The 20,273-nt window shown below is 40.6% G+C and overlaps 1 protein-coding gene and 1 non-coding gene across 4 annotated transcripts in view; both read left to right on the plus strand.

Moving 5' to 3' along the window:
• AP1G1 (adaptor related protein complex 1 subunit gamma 1) overlaps nt 1–20,273 on the plus strand; it is a 49,614-nt gene that overhangs the window by 16,766 nt on the left and 12,575 nt on the right. For 2 of the 3 annotated variants that reach the window (XM_059824903.1, XM_059824904.1), the window contains exons 3-12: nt 2,215–2,339; nt 4,929–5,070; nt 6,354–6,450; nt 8,727–8,803; nt 12,698–12,793; nt 13,297–13,377; nt 13,627–13,725; nt 14,128–14,183; nt 15,033–15,146; nt 19,760–19,900. In XM_059824903.1, coding sequence (XP_059680886.1) covers nt 2,215–2,339; nt 4,929–5,070; nt 6,354–6,450; nt 8,727–8,803; nt 12,698–12,793; nt 13,297–13,377; nt 13,627–13,725; nt 14,128–14,183; nt 15,033–15,146; nt 19,760–19,900 — 1,028 coding nt within the window. Of the gene's footprint in view, nt 1–2,214; nt 2,340–4,928; nt 5,071–6,353; nt 6,451–8,726; nt 8,804–10,020; nt 10,030–12,697; nt 12,794–13,296; nt 13,378–13,626; nt 13,726–14,127; nt 14,184–15,032; nt 15,147–19,759; nt 19,901–20,273 lie in introns of all 3 variants that reach the window. The other variant, XM_059824905.1, reaches the window with a different exon arrangement.
• On the plus strand, nt 16,521–16,607 carry LOC132318310 (small nucleolar RNA SNORD71). The gene has a single exon (XR_009484316.1). It is a non-coding gene; the product is annotated as a small nucleolar RNA SNORD71 (small nucleolar RNA).

The raw sequence follows: 20,273 nt of genomic DNA on the forward strand, positions 1-20,273 counted from the left end.
AGTGCATGCTGGGATGCACTGGATGGCAAGCTGTCTCTTGAGCGTGTTCAAAGGCCATTTGTGCAAGTTTAGAAGGTATCAGGCAGCCTGGACAAATGGTCAAATAACTTTATTATTACTGTCATTATTTCCACTTGCAAAAAAATTCCAGTTGGAAGAGTGACTATGTCAGTAAAAACTTGGGTAAGTTGTAGTCTGGCTATATGCCTGTATCATATCCGGCTTTACTAGTGTATCTGTTACAGTACTGATGTAGCACATTTTAATTGTTCTTTTGAATGAAATGGATATAATGGTATCAAGATTTCTTCCACTAATTAGACCTACTAAGAGCTTCAGCTGATCATGTTTCTCAGTATTGCTGTGCCTGAAGCTCATTTGCATGTATTTATATACAAGTGAAACAAGAATTCATCAGCCTTTCATGGAGTAAATTTCAATAATATCTTTCAAATTCAAAAGTACTAGAAATGTGTCCTACAGTATCTGTTGCAGTCATTAGTTTACTTCTGCTTTTTCTTAGTCATTCGTCTTCTGCCTTTGTCAGCTTTTACACTGTAGCTTAGAAGTCATCAATTCTACATTGCATTTTTGCAGAGGGTTGTTTAAGAAAGTATATTGTAAACCTGGGGAAGCAGGTTGGTTCAGAGGTGCACTATTCTTTTACAGAAAGCACTGGAAAGGTAAGAGGTCGATATCTAATGTTCTGTACCTTATCCCTGGTTGATCTTGGCCATTTGTGCAAATTCAGTTATCCTTGTGGATGACTGATCTTACTGTTCAGAGGTGTTTCTTTATTCTAGATTTTCAGCCCCTTTAAATGTAGCAAACTGAACTCGCTTTCTTTCAAGCTTTTCCTTGTCAGTTTCTCACCCTGCACTAGCTGGGTGTTGAGATGTGCAACTTCTTGCACAGTTGAGTGGTATGTTCTGATGCCATGCAGTTGTGAGAACTTGTCAGTGGCTAGGCCATAGCACTTACTTTCTCTGGCACTTCAACTTTGATTTTTCTTATCAGTATCCTGTACAACTTCACCCTCCTGATATGTGTGTGCTCCTTGCATCTCACCTGTGTCTGTTGCCCTGTTCAAGCTTCCCTATAGCTAGGGACCATGAAAAACTTTTCATGATGCCCTATATTTTTGCCTGTGCATGCCCCCTTTACTTCCTTTAAAATGGATCTGTTGCAAGCTTTATCTGACCCCTCCTTACATCCATTGTGTATGCTTACTTGCTGCCCCAGCTAATTTGTAAAATAGACTTATGGGATGTGTTTGTGGGGGATAGGTCTCTTACCTGTTTTGAGAACCCATTTCTGCTACTTCCTTCCTGGAAAGTGGAGACTGATTATATTTGATTGGTTATCTGTTAGACAAAAATATTTTAGTGCATAGTAATGTTGGAGTATCTCTGTGGTTGATGTTTTTGGTTTTTTTTTTTTAGTTAGTGTTAAGTTTAAAAATGGGTTAGCAATTCTTCTTAATCAGCTGAGTGCAAGTGGCAGCTATGCATATTATCTTAGGGATCTCCTTTATGCTGTTGAACACAGCTGACACTTCTACATGGTGGAAGGGAAGCTTGTAGTGGCTACGATGCATATGATTTTAGTCAAACTTCAGGAGTTCAAATACAGATTACAGAGCAGCACAAAAACTTAATTATCTCTGACTGTATCTAAGGTTTACCTAGCTAGCAAGTTAGTTACAGATCATAATAAACAAAAACTGTTTTTGACAACTTAACTTACCAGAGTATTGATCCTCTCTCTGGTAGGTAGATGGACCCATTTAAGCCTGGTTCAGAAGTTTCCAGGGCATATCAAACATGACACATGATACAGATTTCCAGATCTTTACTATTTTGTTTTTAATGATGGATCTCTTGTCTCTATAAATATGTTATCTTTTATATCTTTGATATAAACACACATACCTGGTATATTTGAAGTCATGGAAGGCCAACAGTGTCTGGCTACTTCAAGATGCAGGAGCTGGTAATGACTTTTCTGCTGGCTTGCTGGGAGCTTTGGGCAGGTCATTTAACCTTTCTTTGTTTTCCATGTCACCAAAATGGGAATAAAATATACTTTTAAAAATGCATTCTGAGAGACCTAAATGAGTAAACATCAAAATTCAAACTGTTTCTCCTCTAGCTAAGTAGTAGTTTAAGCTAATTCTGTCTTTTTTTTTTCCTTTTTTCCTTTTTTTTTTTCCAGTTGGAGTGCCTCAAGCTCATTGCCTCTCAGAAATTCACAGACAAGCGCATTGGGTATTTAGGTGCCATGTTGCTGCTGGATGAGAGACAGGATGTCCATCTTCTTATGACCAATTGCATCAAGAAGTAAGGGTACCACCTCTCTCTCCATCAACACATGCTTTGAGGTTTCAGGATCTGAAAGTATACTCCTGACAGTGATATTTTGAGTACTTTTTCCCTTTTGAGTTTTTTTCCCTCGTGTTAGGTAACTGGTATCTTCACTTTGTTGTATGCTGTTGACTGTACAAGACTGTTCTAGTATTGTACTGTATTTGATGATCCTGTCTAGCATCCTTAGAGGGAAGAGAATATAAAATTGCGCTGGTCCTGAAGAGGTGTATGTGGCAAGCAACACTTCATGTAACTACTGTTACAGAATGGTAGTATGTGTTTCTGGAGGTCATGTTAAAATAAATAAATTCCAGAAGATGAAATGACCACAGTAAGCTGTTCAGCCAGTGCAGAAGACCTCCAATTGTTGTAAATAACTCTCGTCCATTTCTCTAAATTAGTTATCTTCCAGCTTGCAATAAGAAAGAGCCAGACAAGCAGTAATGCAGCATCAATAAATGTCCATGCACCTTTTAAATATGATTGAATCAGGATGGTTTTATAACACTGTGTAAAACTTTGTAGGCTGGACTGGCCATCATATGTCACAAAGTCATATATATTGCTGCAGCCTTGTTGTCCTGGGTTTGTTGTTTACTTGACTTCTGGTGATGAACTCTGAAGACTTGTCTGACTTTAAGGATCAAGGCTGCGTATCCTACTTTCTTTTTAAGGTTGGCCTAACAGTCCTGATGAATGTTTTCCATTGGAAGCAAGACAGCAACTTGGGATGTGCTGTCTGCCTGGCATCTTGCTGAAATCAGACAAGAGGGGATGGGCAATAATTTTTTTTAAAACTTTTTTTCTCTCGGCCAAATGCTGTTAAACTGGGACTGTTTTACATTATAGTTTGGTAGATGATGATTGGTGCATTTCCAGTAACACTCCTTCTCAAGGTGGATGGGAGCAGGAGTGGAGCAACTGGGTTCTAGCTGATTTATCCAAATGCCCGCTTGGTTATGTGTGATGTGTCTGTTTTTATTATTTACTTTTGGAACGTAAGCCTCCCAGATACTAGCAAGTAAAGTATTGATCTTCAGTTAGACTGTGGCCTCAAAGTGCTTGGAAAGAAACTTGACAAAACTGCAGGCCTGAGGATCTGCTAACTTTGGACCTAGTGTCCAGGAGAGAAGAGACATTTGGCTAAAGATTTTTTTTTTTTTCACTGAAATGTCATAGCTGTGAGGCTCTTCCATTAGAACTAGGCTGCTAAGTTAACACCTCTTTTGATTGTTTATGCTAAAACGAATTTGTGTGATAAGAGTGTAGTGAGTTTGAACTGGAAATGGGTCAGACTGAAGCTAGGCAAAACTGGTGGACAGCTTCCCACCACCTCAGTGGGTTGTTTATTGCTTTCTCCTTTGGCTTCTGTATCTTCCACTTTGTGTTGCTTTTATCTAGACATTAAGGTATTTGATTTATGATGTTGTCTTTCATTATTTTATAGCAAGACCTAGATTTTTGATACAAAAAATGCGACCACCCTTGTGAAGCGCATACTTTCTATACACACAGCTATATATAGCTGCCAAAAATTTGTTAAAGGAAGGAAACAAAAAAAACCAACCCATTTAGTGGCATGTGCTATCTGTTCCTTCATCTGCATGTTGCGTTAGCTGCTTGATGTTACAACCAGAATACTGTCTCTTGCTTTTCTGCACGCTGTGTGGATTTGGTTACATACCACTTGTTTCCCCTGCTCTCCCATCATGCAATCCCCAGCTCACCTTGCCTCCCAAACCAGGAACCATACTTTTCACTTTCTTCAACATTGACTCCTGGATACTGTGGTGACATGAGTACCAAACAGTCTGATGGAAAAGTAGTGTAGAAATCAGTTTTAAAGGCTGTTGGGATTGCCATGTGGAAGCTATGTTATCTTCTACTTAGTGTGACATTGGTAGCTGGCCTCATGAATAGCATCTACCATTAAGTGGTTTAATTTCTTATTGACTGCTTTTCGCAACTTCCTTAGGCATATGAATAGTTAGGATTGCTAAACAAAAGTCCTGTATGGATTATTTTCAATGTGTGCCAGTGGTGGAGTTTGTGGGTTTTTTTCTCAGGATAGAGGATGTTTTTACATAGATTTTTATATACTGTTTGGTTTGTAAATGCAGAAGCTAAAGCCTATCCTAGGATGTGTTTAAACTGGGACAACCCACAGAGTCACTGCAGGACTGTACTTCACGTTAGGTTCTTTTCTGCACGCCTGTTCCAAAATGCAACGTTTTGGTTTTACTGTAGAAGTTTTAATGGAATTCTGTGTGGTATTCCTTCTTCTCAGCTCAATCCCTAGATACCCACCTGATAGTTTTAACCAAGTATCTTGTCTTCATAATTCTAAGGATTCTAAGCAGAAGTAGTAGCAAATCCTGTGGTACATGCGCTCAAAGGTGCTGTTGCTCCTAATGCATGCTCCCAAATAGCTGAGAATCTGGACAGTTCTTCTGGGCCGTGTGTGCAGCTGGTTAGATGACTGTAGCTAGAGATATCTTTTCTTGCGTGTTCAGGTTCTCTGTGTGCATGCTGATTGGCTTTTTTTTTTGTTCTCCTTTACAGTGACCTTAATCACAGCACACAATATGTGCAGGGGCTGGCACTCTGCACTCTTGGCTGCATGGGCTCCTCAGAAATGTGCAGAGACCTTGCAGGAGAGGTGGAAAAGCTCCTCAAAACTTCCAACTCCTATCTTAGGAAGAAGGTACTTCAGGGAACTTTTGAATACTTTGTTATGGATTAAAACTGAAGATTGATAGGATACCTTGCTAATACCTGGAATACTAGATGGCTTGGATCCCACTGGCTGAGTATTTTCCCAGTGTGCGAGACAGACAGATGTCAAAACTCCCTATCTATCTATAGCAGGACTGCGTGTAAGCCTCTAAAAGACAAGCCTCCAACAGCTGAGGCAGTTGTTTCTATTTTAATACTCTCTACCTTAAGGTTATTGATGGTAATGTGAACACCTGCCCATTCAGACATTAAGCCCAAACTTCTAGTCATCAGTTTTATTTCTATATCTTCTCAGATAAGTACAGTGCAACTTTGATCCTTAACAGTGCAGGCTGGCATCTGAAGATTTGAACCTATTTGATCTCTTCTGTTGATGATGATGACAATAGTATGTGAGATAGAAAGGTTAAGGTCTTGAAACAGGCAAACAATTATAAATTGTCTCGTTTCCATAGCAAGTGTGCCATAGCATCTGCAAAGTGTAATCACCCTTGCTCTTTTAAATTTATTTAATTGTTAAGTCTTGTGGAGGGTGGGGAGCAGTAAGATTTAGGAAGAGATGGATTGTTACTTCTTTCTCTAGTGCTGGATCTAGAGAGAGATTGGAAAGAAAGCAATGCTAAGAGTTATTGCTGTAGTCTGGGAAGAGGCCCTCAGTGTACTTGATTCTCAAGCAGCTGCAAAGAATAGTGTCTCCTGTTGCTTCTGCACCCTAGAAGAAGTAGGCAATTTTTTGCAGTATACTTTTGTTTTTCATAGGACCTATCACTTGCAGGAGAAAGTTATTTTGTGGGGAAGGAGGTGATATTCAAGGGGAAGAAAATGAGCCATAAATTTGACATAAATTTCGTTATTTGCTTCCAATGCATTATCCCATCCCTAGCAACAGGAAAACAGACCGAAGTAGCCCTATTAAAGGCAGAGCTGCTTTGCAGTTAATATCCCTTCTGAAGTGAATAATGTAAAAATGAACCATTGCTAGTGGGAGTATTACTTTGTAGCTCAGTGCTTCCCCCTCCCCGCCGCCCACCCCCCACCCCCCACCCCCCCGCCCCGTGGTAGTTTTATTGAGCTCTTCTCCATGATGCTGTTTAGTATCACTTGTAGTAGAGAGAGAGAAAAATCTACCATAAACTTTCCAGGTCTTTGTATATCATGAAATTCATGATAGTTCCTACTGTGCTAGATGTTCTCAAAACACATATCGTTGCCATTACAGTATGTACTAACAGAGCTATTTTTCCTATTCAGGCAGCATTGTGCGCTGTTCATGTCATTAGAAAGGTGCCTGAACTCATGGAGATGTTCCTGCCAGCCACCAAAAACTTGCTGAATGAGAAGAACCATGGTAATGTCCAAGACACTACTTAGCAAGGATATGCTATTCTTTATGGGATGGTGTACTTGCTGCCTAAGCCTTTTGTTTGGAAGGAACTTTTGAGGTGTATGCGTATGATTTGTTTCTTCCCATTTCTATGCAGTGAAAGCAAATGTCGTTCAGAAGGAAGGGATGTGTATGACTCTGCTAGTCAGCAGGACTTTTATGTGGTGGAGGTGACAAAAGGAACTCTCTCACTGTTTTTCGATACACTTCAGACTGGATGGAATGGGAACGTTTGTGATTTTTGTCCAATATGATGCCTAAAGGAACTCTAAAGTGCACTTTTTAGGGGTTTTTTTGTGTCTTCTCTTAGCATAGCACTATAGGATTCTCTGACATTTTAGCAGTCATTCCCAGGACTGAGATACCTACATCACTGTCAGGAAAGAGTCTTTCTTTAGTGCATTTTTTCATCAGAACTACCTCATAAACCAGATTCTTACTTTAACGGTCCTTTGCAAGATTATTCTATTTTAATGCATTTTCTTGCACAAGTGCTTCTACAAGATTATTTAAAGAGAAATACTAATATTAACATCTTGACTAATTTGTTTCAAGCTCTAGTGCTCACTTCCCAAAGTCTTAGTCCTGTGGCACTTCTGCAATGAGCATGTGCCTTAAGAAAACAGGTGGCTGTGCTAGGAGTTCTACAGTAGATGTTTGCAGTGCTGAAAACACATTGCAGAGAGAAGTTCTGTCTCAAGATAGGGTAGTTGTAAGTGCAGGAGTACTAACGGGCTTCCTGAGAAGCTACTGTTTCCATTGTTTTTTTGCTGCATGTGTTGTAAACCTTTGAGGTACAGGACAGTTTGCATGTGAAATGTGGTTCGTGTGTGTGCAGCTAGTTTACCTTGATTTAAAATGTGACAATCGGAACATTTAGACCAGGCACTGCTTCAAATAGGCAACGGTTTGTAAGACTGTCGGTAAGTGATGCCTACGTGATCCAGCTTGGTAGCATGAGATCCTCTGACTTTGTCTTATGCAACCCTGAAAAGCTGAGAGCTGTTCTGTTCTCTCTTTAAAGATGGGACTGTTCCTTTTCAAGCCTTAGCCAAGCAGAGAGTTGAGTCTAGGTTCACCTGAACTCAAGAACCAGATCATCCTTTTTGCTTTCCTCATCCTTATAAATCAGTATCTCCTTTCCAGCATTCTTAGCCATGGGTTTTGTGTTGAGCTTTCTCTGAAGCAGAATGTATACGAAACCCTTTTATCAGCCTCTTGGGAGAGGTCTCTGATAAGTAAGCAGTGTCAGCGTTAAGAAAGCTGTGACACAAGCTTTATAGATAGATATTTATGTACTTCAAAACAGATTTTGGATAGAACCTGCAATAGGTCAGAAAGCTGCATAGCTTGTGGAATATAAATGTCGTCATCTCTGTAGAAAATGTTGCTTATTAAGCAGGCTTCTAGTCTCTTTCTGAGTCAGGAGCTCTCCAGTACAGACTTAACAGCTACAGAAAACGGATAACTGAAAAAGTTAGCATCTGAGAAGGATTGCTGTGGTACATCTGAATGTGGATATAAAATAATGCTCGTTGTTGAAGTTTCATGCTATACAAGGTTATATCTCACTAACAAATTACCTAGCATTTACATCTAGTTAAACAGTTTGTAACTGACATGCCTTTTCTATTTTCAGAAACACTTTGACTGGGTTTCGTTAAGGCAGGGCACACAGCAGCTGGCTGCCAATGCGCAGGCACTGACTTGACCAAGCAGTCTACCATAGTCTTTCTCTAGACTGAGTTCTGAGACCTTCTGAGGAAGGCCCAATTCAGGGCACGTAAGATTGGCTAGGGTACCCAAATCAGACGAGAAAATCAGGAAGCATGAGGAGCCCAACACCTCCAGTACAATTAACACACATTGTCCTTCTAGAGTATTATGTTTGTTATAGAATCATAGAATGGTTTGGGTTGGAAGGGACCTTAAAGATCACCTAGTCCAACGATGTCTGTTACCGTCTGACTGTATATTTAGTACGCAAATTTCTGCAAAGTCCAATTTCTCTCCTCCTTTGGCCTTTAGTTGCAGCTTTTAAGATGTGAGCACATTGCCAACTGCTTTCCCTTGGGCACAGTTGCAAGCGCAAACATATTTTGGGGTAGATATGTTGGATTCAAGAAGAATATTTTTTTTAATGATTTCCTATTGTTTCCTTATGATCTTTGTCACGTGTCTGGAGCCAATGAAATTACGTTAAATGTAGATGCTTTTTTCTTTTCCCCCCTCACCTTTAGGTGTTCTTCACACATCAGTTGTCCTCCTCACAGAGATGTGTGAGAGAAGCCCGGACATGCTTGCACACTTTAGAAAGGTAAGTGTGAACTGATAATATTGCAGAGTTAATATTCATGGTTTTGTTTGTGGTGGGTTGGGGGTTTTTTGTTTGTTTTTTTTGGGTTTTTTATTGATGTGTCCCCTTAGTCTCCCTAGTGAAAGCAGTGTGCACATCTCTTAATAAAATCCTTAAAACTATTTGGGTGAAGAATTTAATGATACTGTCTGCTTTTTACCAAATTCTTTTAAAAAATAATTAAATTTTGGAATTTTGTGTGTATCTAGCCCTAATCCCCTTCAGTAAGTGGGTAAGTTACGAAACATCAGTCTTAAGACTGTGCAGTATGCTACTCATCCTAAAGTTAAAGTGTCATCTTTGATGTTCCCTTAGGGTTTTTTCCACTCTTTGTAGCCAATTGCATAGTGACATTGGAATCACGAATGTATTAAACATAAAGAGGCAAAGATGAAAAACTGAGGCTTATACCAACACCTGAATGCCTTAACCACATCCACACAATTCTATAAGCTCTGGTCAAAAATACCAATGGAAGTTCTAGTTCTATAGATAGCTCATCTCTGATGCATGCTATGTTACATCATTTTCCATTTTAACTTAAAGGTTCAAGAGTCAGTCACTCTTCCTCCTCTGGTTTGGAATGTTTGCTTCTCTCCCCCCAGCACAAACTTCCTTCTGCTGTTTGCTATAATTTGCTGTGCAGTATTATTGCCATATGAAAGACTACCAATAGAAGGGCATCTGAAAATTTCATTAATTATGTCATTCTGACTTCTTGGTCAAAGAAGGAGAAATTGAACAAAACTGGTAGAGCAGAACTGGCCGTTTGCTCCTCTGAAAGTCTTAAAGGTGCTTATTTATTTGCATGCCCAATTTACTGTTCTTCCTTGGCTTGTCTATATCATTAGGGATTTCAAAGAGTACATCCTTTGATGCATCTTAGTATTTTGACATGCATCTTCCTTTGCCCTGATTGTATATGACAAAGCAGGAATGAAAGTGGGACTAGGATCATCTTGAAGGTAGCCGTCCCTGCTACTAATTGCTCAGTTAAGATGCTAGTCATGGGAAAAGAGAGGAGAGCTGAGTCCACAAAATTTAGGTACTAGGTACATTCTTTCCTAGCTATCTCTTGTGGTTGTTTATGCTGTGGATGGTATAACATTGATCTGTCCCTAATGCCTGCTTCGTCTGTTTTGTCCCTTTTGTTTGTTTGGAATCCTGCTGTGTGTTAGAATGAAAAGGTAAGAGTTAATTCTTCTAGATGGTGCATGCTTGCATTGAATCTGTAGAGGTTTGTCTCTTGTGAGGCAGTGCCTCTTAATGTCACATTTGTGATTAATGCCACATGCTTAGATCAATTGTACTTGCCTAATGCTTTTTGTGTGCTGGTCTTGTCTGGTCACTAAACCTCTATACCCATGGCAGCCCTGAATCTCAGTTGTGGCCTTCTCCAAACACGAGCTTGCTTTCCTCAATTTCTCTCATTTGAGGAATACTTTAGGGAATTTTTTTGTGCCTATGCAAACAGTAGCCCTGGGCTTTCTTCTTATCACAAACTGGGCTTTGCGTTTTGCCTGAATCAAGGGGCAACTTTGGGTGATTCCCAGAAGGGAGCAGGAGAGACAGTTACTTAGCCACCAGTAAGTGGGCTTACTGTGCTGCAAAGAGCTACTGAGTACAGCTGCATTGCTGATATTTTTTATGGGTGTGATTTGACCACAGAAGATTGGGGGGTGGGGGTGGCCTTCAACCGATCTCCATGGCTGTAATGTTTCCCTTTGTTTGTCCTGTCCTAAGTCCTGATAACTCTTGCATGTTAGAAGGCAAAGAAAATGTTAATCAGGGTTCCAGGAATGCTTCAGCAGGTCACTCCACTTGTCTGTTACTCTGTCTTGAGGGAGGATGTTGCAGCACCCTTTGGTTTCCTCTTTAAGGCAGATAATAGGAAATTCTTGGCTCCTTTTGTTTGTGTGTGTTATGAAATGCATGTTTTCAGAGGAGTATGTACTTCCCAAAGAGCGAAGGTAGGAATAAAATGGGATGATAGGGAAACTCAGCTGGTTTTCTTCTTGCACTGTAGCACAAATGTACAGGACTTTAGTCCAGAAAACATTGCCCATTTAGTATGTCCACATGCAGCTGTTGCGCTCTATAAGTCACATTGCGGTTTTAGGCATCTTCTGCTACTATCTGTCCTGAGTCTGAAGCACCATCTTGATTTGATGTTGTCAGAAGTGGCAACTTTACTATAAGCAGTCTCTGATATGGTAAAAAATTTAGTGTTAATTCAATCCCCGACTCATGGTAGGCATATATGAATGCAGGAGCAGTCCATCTCAAGGATGGGAAAATTTCTTAAGTCTTAAGGGTGAATCATTGGGAAGGATTTTGTAGAGAACACTTTGATAAATTGTCATGCATGGAGTTGAGAGAAATGATGCTGTCCTGGTAGTAGCCGTGCTTCAGGAATGAAAAATCCACTTAGTGCAGCCACCATAACACCTCTGTCTAGTTTGTCGCCTCATCTCCAGCCAGTGTCTGGATTATTTTAATAATACCAGCACTGAGAGGGATAGAAGAAACTTTCTATGAAAGGAATAAAGCTTGTAGAGATCTACATCTCTGCAACATCCACCAGCAATGTTTTTTCTCTTACAGTTCAATGAGAATTAGTCCAGTTTCTGTCTTTCAACCTTAAGATTTTTCATAGGATATGTTGGAAATGAGCTTCCATTTCATCCCTGAGACTATTTTGGTACTCATAGCCGCTATGAAGGTTTTTGGAGATAAATAGTAAGTTTGTTATAGCTTATTTGGCTTATTTGCCACGTTCTGCCCTAAATTGATTACTTGCTTGGCATGTGTGAGATGTTACAGAGAAATTCTATTAAGGTTCCTCAGAGTTCCCCTGACAGATGAAGCGCATCGCTGGAGATGCCTAAGATGGAGGGAGTTGAACCAAACTTTTGCAAATAGGTAGCGTTTCTTGAAAGCTATGTACCAGTCTTGAAAGATAACTTATTCCTGTGGGTAGATGTCTACTGGGCGACCAGTGCCATCAGGATCTGAGGATTCTGAACTGCTTCTGAAATTTTTTTAGCCTGCACAGTTGGAAAGACACTTTAAAGTATCAAGTGTAAGTTGATATGATTTTGTGCTCCCAAATCTGGCATAGTAGCAGTGCTTCCATCAGTTTCTCTGCTATTATGCAGAACCCTTCTAACAGCAGTGAAGTAAAGAATTTGGTCAGTTTAGTGTTCCTGCTCTTGCCCAGGAGTTTGGAATGAAGAGGAGGAGAATATACCCTGGAGGTACTTTCAGGGGGGGGAAGGCTGGAGAGAAATCCATTCTCTGCCCTATTTGGAAACTCTTGAAAAGGAAGCAGATCACAAAGCTTTTCTTTCTAGAAGCCAAGTTGGATGGAGTGTCAAACTTGAAGGAATTCTTAATAATTTAATCATAGTAGTACAGTCCTTGAAAAGATCAAACTCTTGGCTATGCCTGATGCTTCCATGGAGATGTATGCTAAAAATGAGTCAGGAGCTAATGTAAAGCCCCCAAGCAAAGTCCTGGAATTACACCATTTTAATAGTCCCACCACATCTCCTTTTCATGAAGAGAGGAATTTAAGCTGGTATTTCCTCTCGGGTCTCAACTGCCAAGCTCTGGTAGATTTACTACTTTAGAGATACAATATGGTGTTCAGGTCCCAGCTTAACTGTTTCTAGTTGAGCCCTAGCTAAGCTGTAGGAACTCATATAACATCAGCTCTAGCTATGCAGGTTAAACTTTGTGGAATAATCCATAGACTGACTGACTTTCAAAGACAAGATTTGTTCTTGGACCTGTACTTTAAAGCTGGCGGGGGGAAGGAACAACACCCTAATAGGACAACTCTCTTCTTCACAGCTTGTTCCGCAATTAGTTCGTATTCTGAAGAATCTTATCATGTCTGGATATTCACCAGAGCATGATGTGTCTGGGATCAGTGACCCCTTTTTGCAGGTAAGAACTGATGCAAACAGTGATTGATAGCTTTAATTCTAGTACTGTGTTTTGAGACTTAGATATGATGAGGTGGTTACCTCAGGGCAGCTGTGTTGATTTGAAGATTTTGTGTCTTTTTAAGAACTGATTGTGGAAATGCTCTTCATCTACCTTAGGGAAAGGCACCTGTCTTAGTTTAAACAGCAGTTGTAGTGCCTTTTCATATTATATGAAGTTGTGACAAAAGGGAGAAGCTTCAATGTCTGTTGGTCTTGCAAGGCTGTGCCTAGTGGGTAGTGGGGGTACTCTTCACAGTTCTGGCTAGCGGGAATAAAATGAGCACAACATAAGCCTGTTCTTGTTGGTAAAGGTCTTATTAAGGACAAGCATTTTGCTTAGGAATGGGAATCGTAGCTTGTTTGGCTTCTGCCACTCCTTGGGAAGTGTACTGGGCATTTCGTGGTCCCCATGTAAAACACTGCCATCCAATGAGATTTTCTTTGCTTTATTTTGTCAAATAGGTACGAATCCTGCGGTTACTAAGAATTTTAGGGCGAAATGATGATGATTCTAGTGAAGCAATGAATGATATACTTGCACAGGTGAGGTCTGCAAGGTTGATGAGCAGCTTAAACTTTCTCTTTTCATTTCTTAATAATTTGGATTCAGCAGCACTGGTAAGGATACAGCTGCTTGCTGTGCTGGGTTAAATTTTGCTGCGAGAGACATGTTCATAGGTGTGATGCTTGTTTGCTAGGGATTGGTTAGTTTCACTGTCTGTTCTGCAGAACAGCACAAAGGGGATCTGGTTTGGGTATGTTGGAGTTGCTTATTCTGTTTCTTTTCTCCAGGTTGCCACCAATACAGAAACAAGTAAAAATGTGGGAAATGCCATTCTCTATGAAACTGTGCTGACTATTATGGACATAAAATCCGAGAGTGGACTGAGAGTAAGTTGCCTTTGCTGTGGCCTTTTTTTTTTTCCTAGGCTTGTATGAGAGTAATTTGCGTAAAGGACATGAAGCAAAGTTGTTTCACCTAAACATAGCTCTGCAGTTGACTCTAGATAAGACTGTAGGCTCTTCAGAAAGTGGTGTTTGTGGGGTTTTTTTAAAATAACAAAAATAAAAAAGCAAAAATTCCTGCAGACTATGTTCCCTTGAGTGCTGAAGAGAGCTTGTGCTGTGTTTGTCGTAGCTTTTCCTCTGCGTAGTTAGCTTCTGGACTTCTTTTGTTATGCTTTTGGCCAAGAACCACAATGATAGCTTTGACGCATTGCCTTTAGAATCATCTTGAAACAATGAAGATGACCAGCCTTTTTGTTCACTGACCTTCCCTAACTCTTTCTGCAGGTGTTAGCCATTAACATCCTAGGCCGTTTCTTATTAAACAACGACAAAAATATTAGGTAAGTTGTATGAAGTGTGTTTTGGCAACACTCAGTTTAAAATGTGTGAGAAGCAATTACACAAAGATTATGCTGAAGTAGAGCTTTCTAGGAGACCATGTTGGGAAGTACTGTTGCTGGGGTTAGTATGACTGTCTAGCTTTCTTCTTTCTTGGTGCATTCTTTTCTCTGAAAATCTTAACTGTGGCCCTGAGTCTGGGTGTATGATCTAATTCTTAACATGTGATTTCTTAATCTAGTCAAGTGTTTTTTTTCAATAAGCTGTGAATCTCCTGTCTTGTCCCAGCTGGTCTGTGGTGGTATTCAAATCAGAGTTAGCATTGGAGATATGACAAATTAGGCAAAGACAGTTTTTTCTGATTTGTGTGCTGTTGGCGACAAGGAAGTTTGATTGTGCTTTGGTCACTATGAATCTGGAAGTGGAATTGCTGCAACTGCTAGACTTAAGTCCCATCTCTAGGCATTTTGATTGCAAATCATGGTATAGGTAGAAGGTTCTACCCTTGGGAATTGCAGCTCATGCTAGTTTGAGTGTATGATCTGTGGAGGTCTAACCTTTAATTGCTTTGTCTTTTCAAAATCTTTGTGAAGACTGGGGAACTGACATGAGTCCGGGAACTGGGACAGGTGCTTGTCTGGGTAGCAGGGTGTTGTTAGGCTATGTTACAGTTTAGTATGGTAACTCACCTTTGAAGATAGGCCAGGAAGTCACCTGGAAGATTTCCATTCATTACTGAGTACAAGAAAACCCTGTTCTGTTGCAAAATAAGTTTTGGAGGGTGTGAGTGTCTGTGCATAGAAATTAAATGCCTACTGTCAGTTATTTATTACCGTATGTCCTTATCCCAGATACGTAGCTTTGACATCATTGTTGAAAACTGTGCAGACAGACCATAATGCAGTACAGCGGCATAGAAGCACGATTGTGGACTGCCTGAAGGATCTGGATGTCTCCATTAAAAGGTAAGTGAAATATCAGTGAAATAGACTTTCAAGGTTGGCAGCCTATGGAAAGTGGGCAAGGCACAGGGGAAAATGACGATAATTTTGGGCAACTGTAAGTGAGATTAGTATTAATGCATAGTATGGTTCATACTTCAAAGAAGGTAATGAAGACGTGCAGCCACCTTCTTTGGGGAGCTGCTTTTACATTTTATGCATCTTGGACTGGAAAAAAGATTTTTCTGTTTGCCTGCATTTTTTGAAAATGGAGTCTCAATGGAGATCAGATTGTGTGCTTGCAACAAGATGGAAAGCCTCCGTAAAGTATGATCCTAATCAAAGCTACTCTGACATGCTCCATATTGCTTTTCTTTCCCAGATGAACAGGCAGTGCTATATTGTCTCAAAGCAGCGTTAAGCCATCCAAATAATATATTCTGGATAAAATTTGATTAGGCAGTGGTAGAATTCAGGTTTACTTGTTTGTTCAAGTAATTTGCTTACAAACCATGTCCTGTTATGCATTCTTGGTGTTCATTTGTCATTTAAATAGTGGCATGTTGCTACTTCTCTGGGCAATGGGAGAACTTGCAACCTTACTTCTCACTACAAAAAGACTTTTTTCTGATACTTAGTCTAAACTTCCTCTGTTTCTTCTCATTACTTCAGTTATGTTCCCTTTACTTATGATAATAACTGTCTCCTGTTTCTGTCAGATACTCATAGATACTCTTGAATTGTTTGATCTCACTTTTGCCCAACCTATATGGAATACTGCTTTTAATCTTCTAAACTGAGTCTTTCAGCCAGTCGATTGCTTGCTCTTTCTTTCAGAACTCTCTTCCTCATCATTAATTCTTTCTATAACTGGTGGTCTGAGCTCAGTGCAGCATACGACATGTCAGTGATGGGGACAGTTGCATCCCTGTTGTATCTTGTGGAATCTGTCTGCTGCAGGCCAAAATTTCATTGAGCTCTCGTCACATGAATAAACTTTCAAAGTTGCTCAACCTCTCTTTTTCCATCCTGTCAAATTGATTAGATATGCCATAGATACTTGTTCTGATAGGCATTCTTCAAATTTATACCCATCTTTGACTCAGATCTAGGTTTTTAACAGCACTGCTCAGTCTAATATGTACTTGTTTTAACTGTTATGTAATGGGTATCATGTAATCTATTTTTACAGTTGCAATCTATTCCAAAACACAAATTTGTATCTTATAGGCTGAGCAAGTCAGGCTGCTGTTGCTGTTCAGTGCCAGAGCCAGCATGAGCCTAGGTTGTGGAATAGCAAAGCCTTGTCTAGGTTTTGGATACAAGGCAACAAAAGCATTTTATTGGTGCCTGCTAGGGAAATACAGGTATGCTACAAACAACAGAGCTTCATGTCTGAGTGCTGTTGGAGGATGAAGCCTTTGAGTGATCCATCAGCAGAGCATGATGTTGCCATGCTGACACTCATGCTGCTGACAATGCACTGTCTTCATTGAAGCAATATATTGACTGGATGTCAGAGTCCCCAGGTAGCAAGTTTCTAGGGCTGGGACTTGAGGGGAAAGACATGATACCTAGTTTTGGTTATCTGAAGCATGGCCTGTTCTCATCATCTTTTAACCATTGCAGTGTGGTTTTGGTCCATGTAGTATAATTCAGAATGGCTTTGCCATTTCATTCAAGTCTTTTTGTCTGTCTGCTTAATATGATCAAACTACATGATTAGGAACTTCGTGACGGAAATGAGCCATGTAATATGACTGAAGGTAAGCAATATGTGTTGAGATAAATGCCTGGTATTAAGATTGCAGTACCTCTGTGCACCTGCAGTATTGATATATCTGCTGTAATGTGACTGCAAAGTTAAGCATAAACATGGAAAACTTGTAACCCAGAAGGGTTTGATGTAAGGAGCTGGGAACTGATTGCAGGGATGAAAACAATTGTAATAATGGTATAGGTCTTCAACCAGCCACAGATCTACGTGATAAAAGGTAACAATTTACTTACGTATTTTCACCCTAATTCTGAACACTTCTGTGTTTTCTAGTTCCCTGGGTATTAGAATCATAGAATCGTTTAGGTTGGAAAAGACCTTTAAGATCATCAAGTCCAACTGTTAAGTTAGAACTGCCAAGGCCACCACTAAACCATGTCCCTAAGCACCACACCCACACATCTTTTAAATACCTCCACGGATGGGGACTCAACCACCTCCCTGGGCAGCCTGTTCCAGTGTCTGACAGCCCTTTCAGTGAAGAAGCTTTTCCTAATACCCAATCTAAACCTCCCCTGGTGCAACTTGAAGCCATTTCCTCTTGTCCTATCACTTGTCACTTGGGAGAAGAGACCGACACCCACCTTCAGTAGTTGTAGAAAGCAATAAGATCTCCCCTCAGCCTCCTCTTCTCCAGACTGAACAACCCCAGTTCCCTCAGCCACTCCTCATAAGGCTCGTGCTCCAGACCCCTCACCTAGTTGTGCTGGCCACACTATTTCTGACACAGGCCAGGACGCCGTTGGCCTTCTTGGCCACCTGGGCACACTGCCGGATCGTCTTCAGCCGGCTGTCAACCAGCACCCCCAGGTCCTTTTCCGCCGGGCAGCTTTCCAGCCGCTCGTCCCCAAGCCTGTAGCGTTTCATGGGGTTGTTGTGACCTAAGTGCAGGACCTGACACTTGGCCTTGTTGAACCTCATACAGTTGGCCTCAGCCCATCGATCCAGCCTGTCCAGATCCCTCTGCAGAGCCTTCCTACCCTCAAGCATATCAACACTCCCGCCCAACTCGGTGTCGCCTACTCTTACTGAGCATGCACTCGATCCCCTAATCCAGATCATTGATAAAGATATTAAACGGAACTGGCCCCAATACTGAGCCCTGGGGAACACCACTTGTGACTGGCTGTCAACTGGATTTAACTCCATTCATCACGCTTCTTTTGGCTTGGCCATCCAGCCAGTTTTTCACCCAGCGAAGAGTGCGCCTGTCCAAGCCATGAGCAGCCAGTTTCACCAGGCGAATGCTGTGGGAAACGGTGTCAAAGGCTTTACTAAAGTCCAGGTAGACAACATCCACAGCCTTTCCCTCATCCACTAAGCGGGTCACCTTGTCATAGTTGGGTAAAAAGCAAAATAACACATTTACAGTTCACAATTCTGTAGAAATCCTGCTTATTACAATAATAACTAGGGAGATGTTGAGAAGTAGTGCTGTCTAGATGTTTTCAGATTTTTGAGAACAAATAGCTTGTGCCAAATACCATTGGATTGGGTAATGTGCCTGGTCTAAGTTGTTGATGTTTCATGAACATTGGGAAAATACTAAGTGATCAGAAAAAATAACTGCGTCCATGTAGCAGTAGGTTGGCAAGCTTGACACTGGAGCAAGATGCAACCAGTGGGACTGCTCATGGGTTTGCTGCCAGTAAATATATGAAAGGGTGACAGCATAACTCAAGCATCTCAACATTATGATTTTAATGAAAATTGCTGGAGTTAAACACACACTGAAGTCTGATATATTTGAAGAAAGTATATATTACAAAATAGACTTTAGGCTTTTGGGCATAATTTTGGATGTAGTCTGTTGCACAACAAGTAGTACAAAATCACTGTACACATGAAGTAGTTTAGCAACTATCCACACAATTTCAAAAGATAACTGAATTGGGGGAGGAAGTTTTTGATGTGCCATGAGGATCTTTCTTGTATTCTAGTAGGCTATCTCAGTGACAGACAGAGAATAAAGTTCCTTATAGTATGAAGAGGACACAACTTGGAGGTTTGGGTTCTGGGTTACACCAAATGCTCAATTTTAAAGAACAGACAGGGTTTTTAGTGAGGCTGTTTTAATGCATTTGAACATAACTAATTGCCAACATTGTACAGAAATCAATCACATTTGAAGATAGTAGTCTTAATCAAAAAATGTCAGAATGGGAGAGATGTGCTGGGATCAACTACAGAAGCTTGAAGTAGAAGGACTAAGGACTAGCCTCTGACTTCTTGATGTATACAACAAGGAATAGCAAAGAGCTAGTACTGTCTAGTTGTGGTGTCAACTTGGGAGGAGGGGAGGAATGGGTTCTGAAAAGAGCACCAGGGTAATTTTGGGTTCTAGAAATTTTACATAGTCTATCTGAAAGGATACAGGAAAGCTTATCAGTTAATATTTTAAATCTCTACTGTATTTGAATATGGAGATTGAAACAGGTTTCTTCTGGATCCCTAAAGCTGGAGAAAGCATGTTGTAGTATGGATTGATTACTTATTGCAGTTGTGTGTCAGAAATGACTAGCGTGCAATTACGAATATTTGGACAGTCAGACCTTAACACTGATGGACTCTTGTTACTGAAAGAGATTTCTAGCCTTTAGGACATCTGGATAGGTGTTTCTAGAACACCCCACACTTCCCCTCCCCCTCCCCCTTAGTTTTTTTTGGGATGGGTATTTATTGTCTGCCTGTGAACAGAAAAATACTGGTACATTTAATGTGGAAGGCTGTTCTCACAGGACTAATAAATATTGCTCTCTTCTTAATTAAAAGGTAAGTGTATTTGAGTAGCTGGACTTGGGTTTGGGGTTTTTTACTTCACTAGCTGAAGATACTGCTTTGGTTTTGTCTCTTGCCCTAGGCGTGCAATGGAACTGAGTTTTGCTCTTGTTAATGGGAACAATGTTCGTGGAATGATGAAGGAGTTGCTGTATTTCCTAGATTCCTGTGAACCAGAGTTCAAGGCAGACTGTGCATCTGGAATATTTCTTGCAGCTGAAAAGTATGGAGTCATTTTACTTGCTATTAATTTTTTGTGCATCCTTGGAATTATGAGCATTTTGTGTGTTGTTCCTCACCCCCCAAGAGAGTATGTTGATCATCTCTTCTCCATTTGCTGATCTCTGTGTGGTTTGTCAGTTTTAACCCACTCTGAGGAACAGGACACGCTAGTGCCTTGGGACACACTGGTGTATCCCATATGGATAGTCCTCATATCACTAAACCAGTCTAGTATATTAATTTCTGCTGCACTTTGGAACAGGTATTGTGCTGACATCCTGGCCCTACCCTGCCCCTCCACACACACAGATTCTCTCTGATTAGTTGTACAAGTGAGATGATCTCATTACTGTTGAGCCATTGTAATCAGCAGC

The sequence above is a fragment of the Gavia stellata genome, chromosome 15 (assembly GCF_030936135.1).
Source record: "Gavia stellata isolate bGavSte3 chromosome 15, bGavSte3.hap2, whole genome shotgun sequence".
NCBI lineage: Eukaryota > Metazoa > Chordata > Aves > Gaviiformes > Gaviidae > Gavia > Gavia stellata.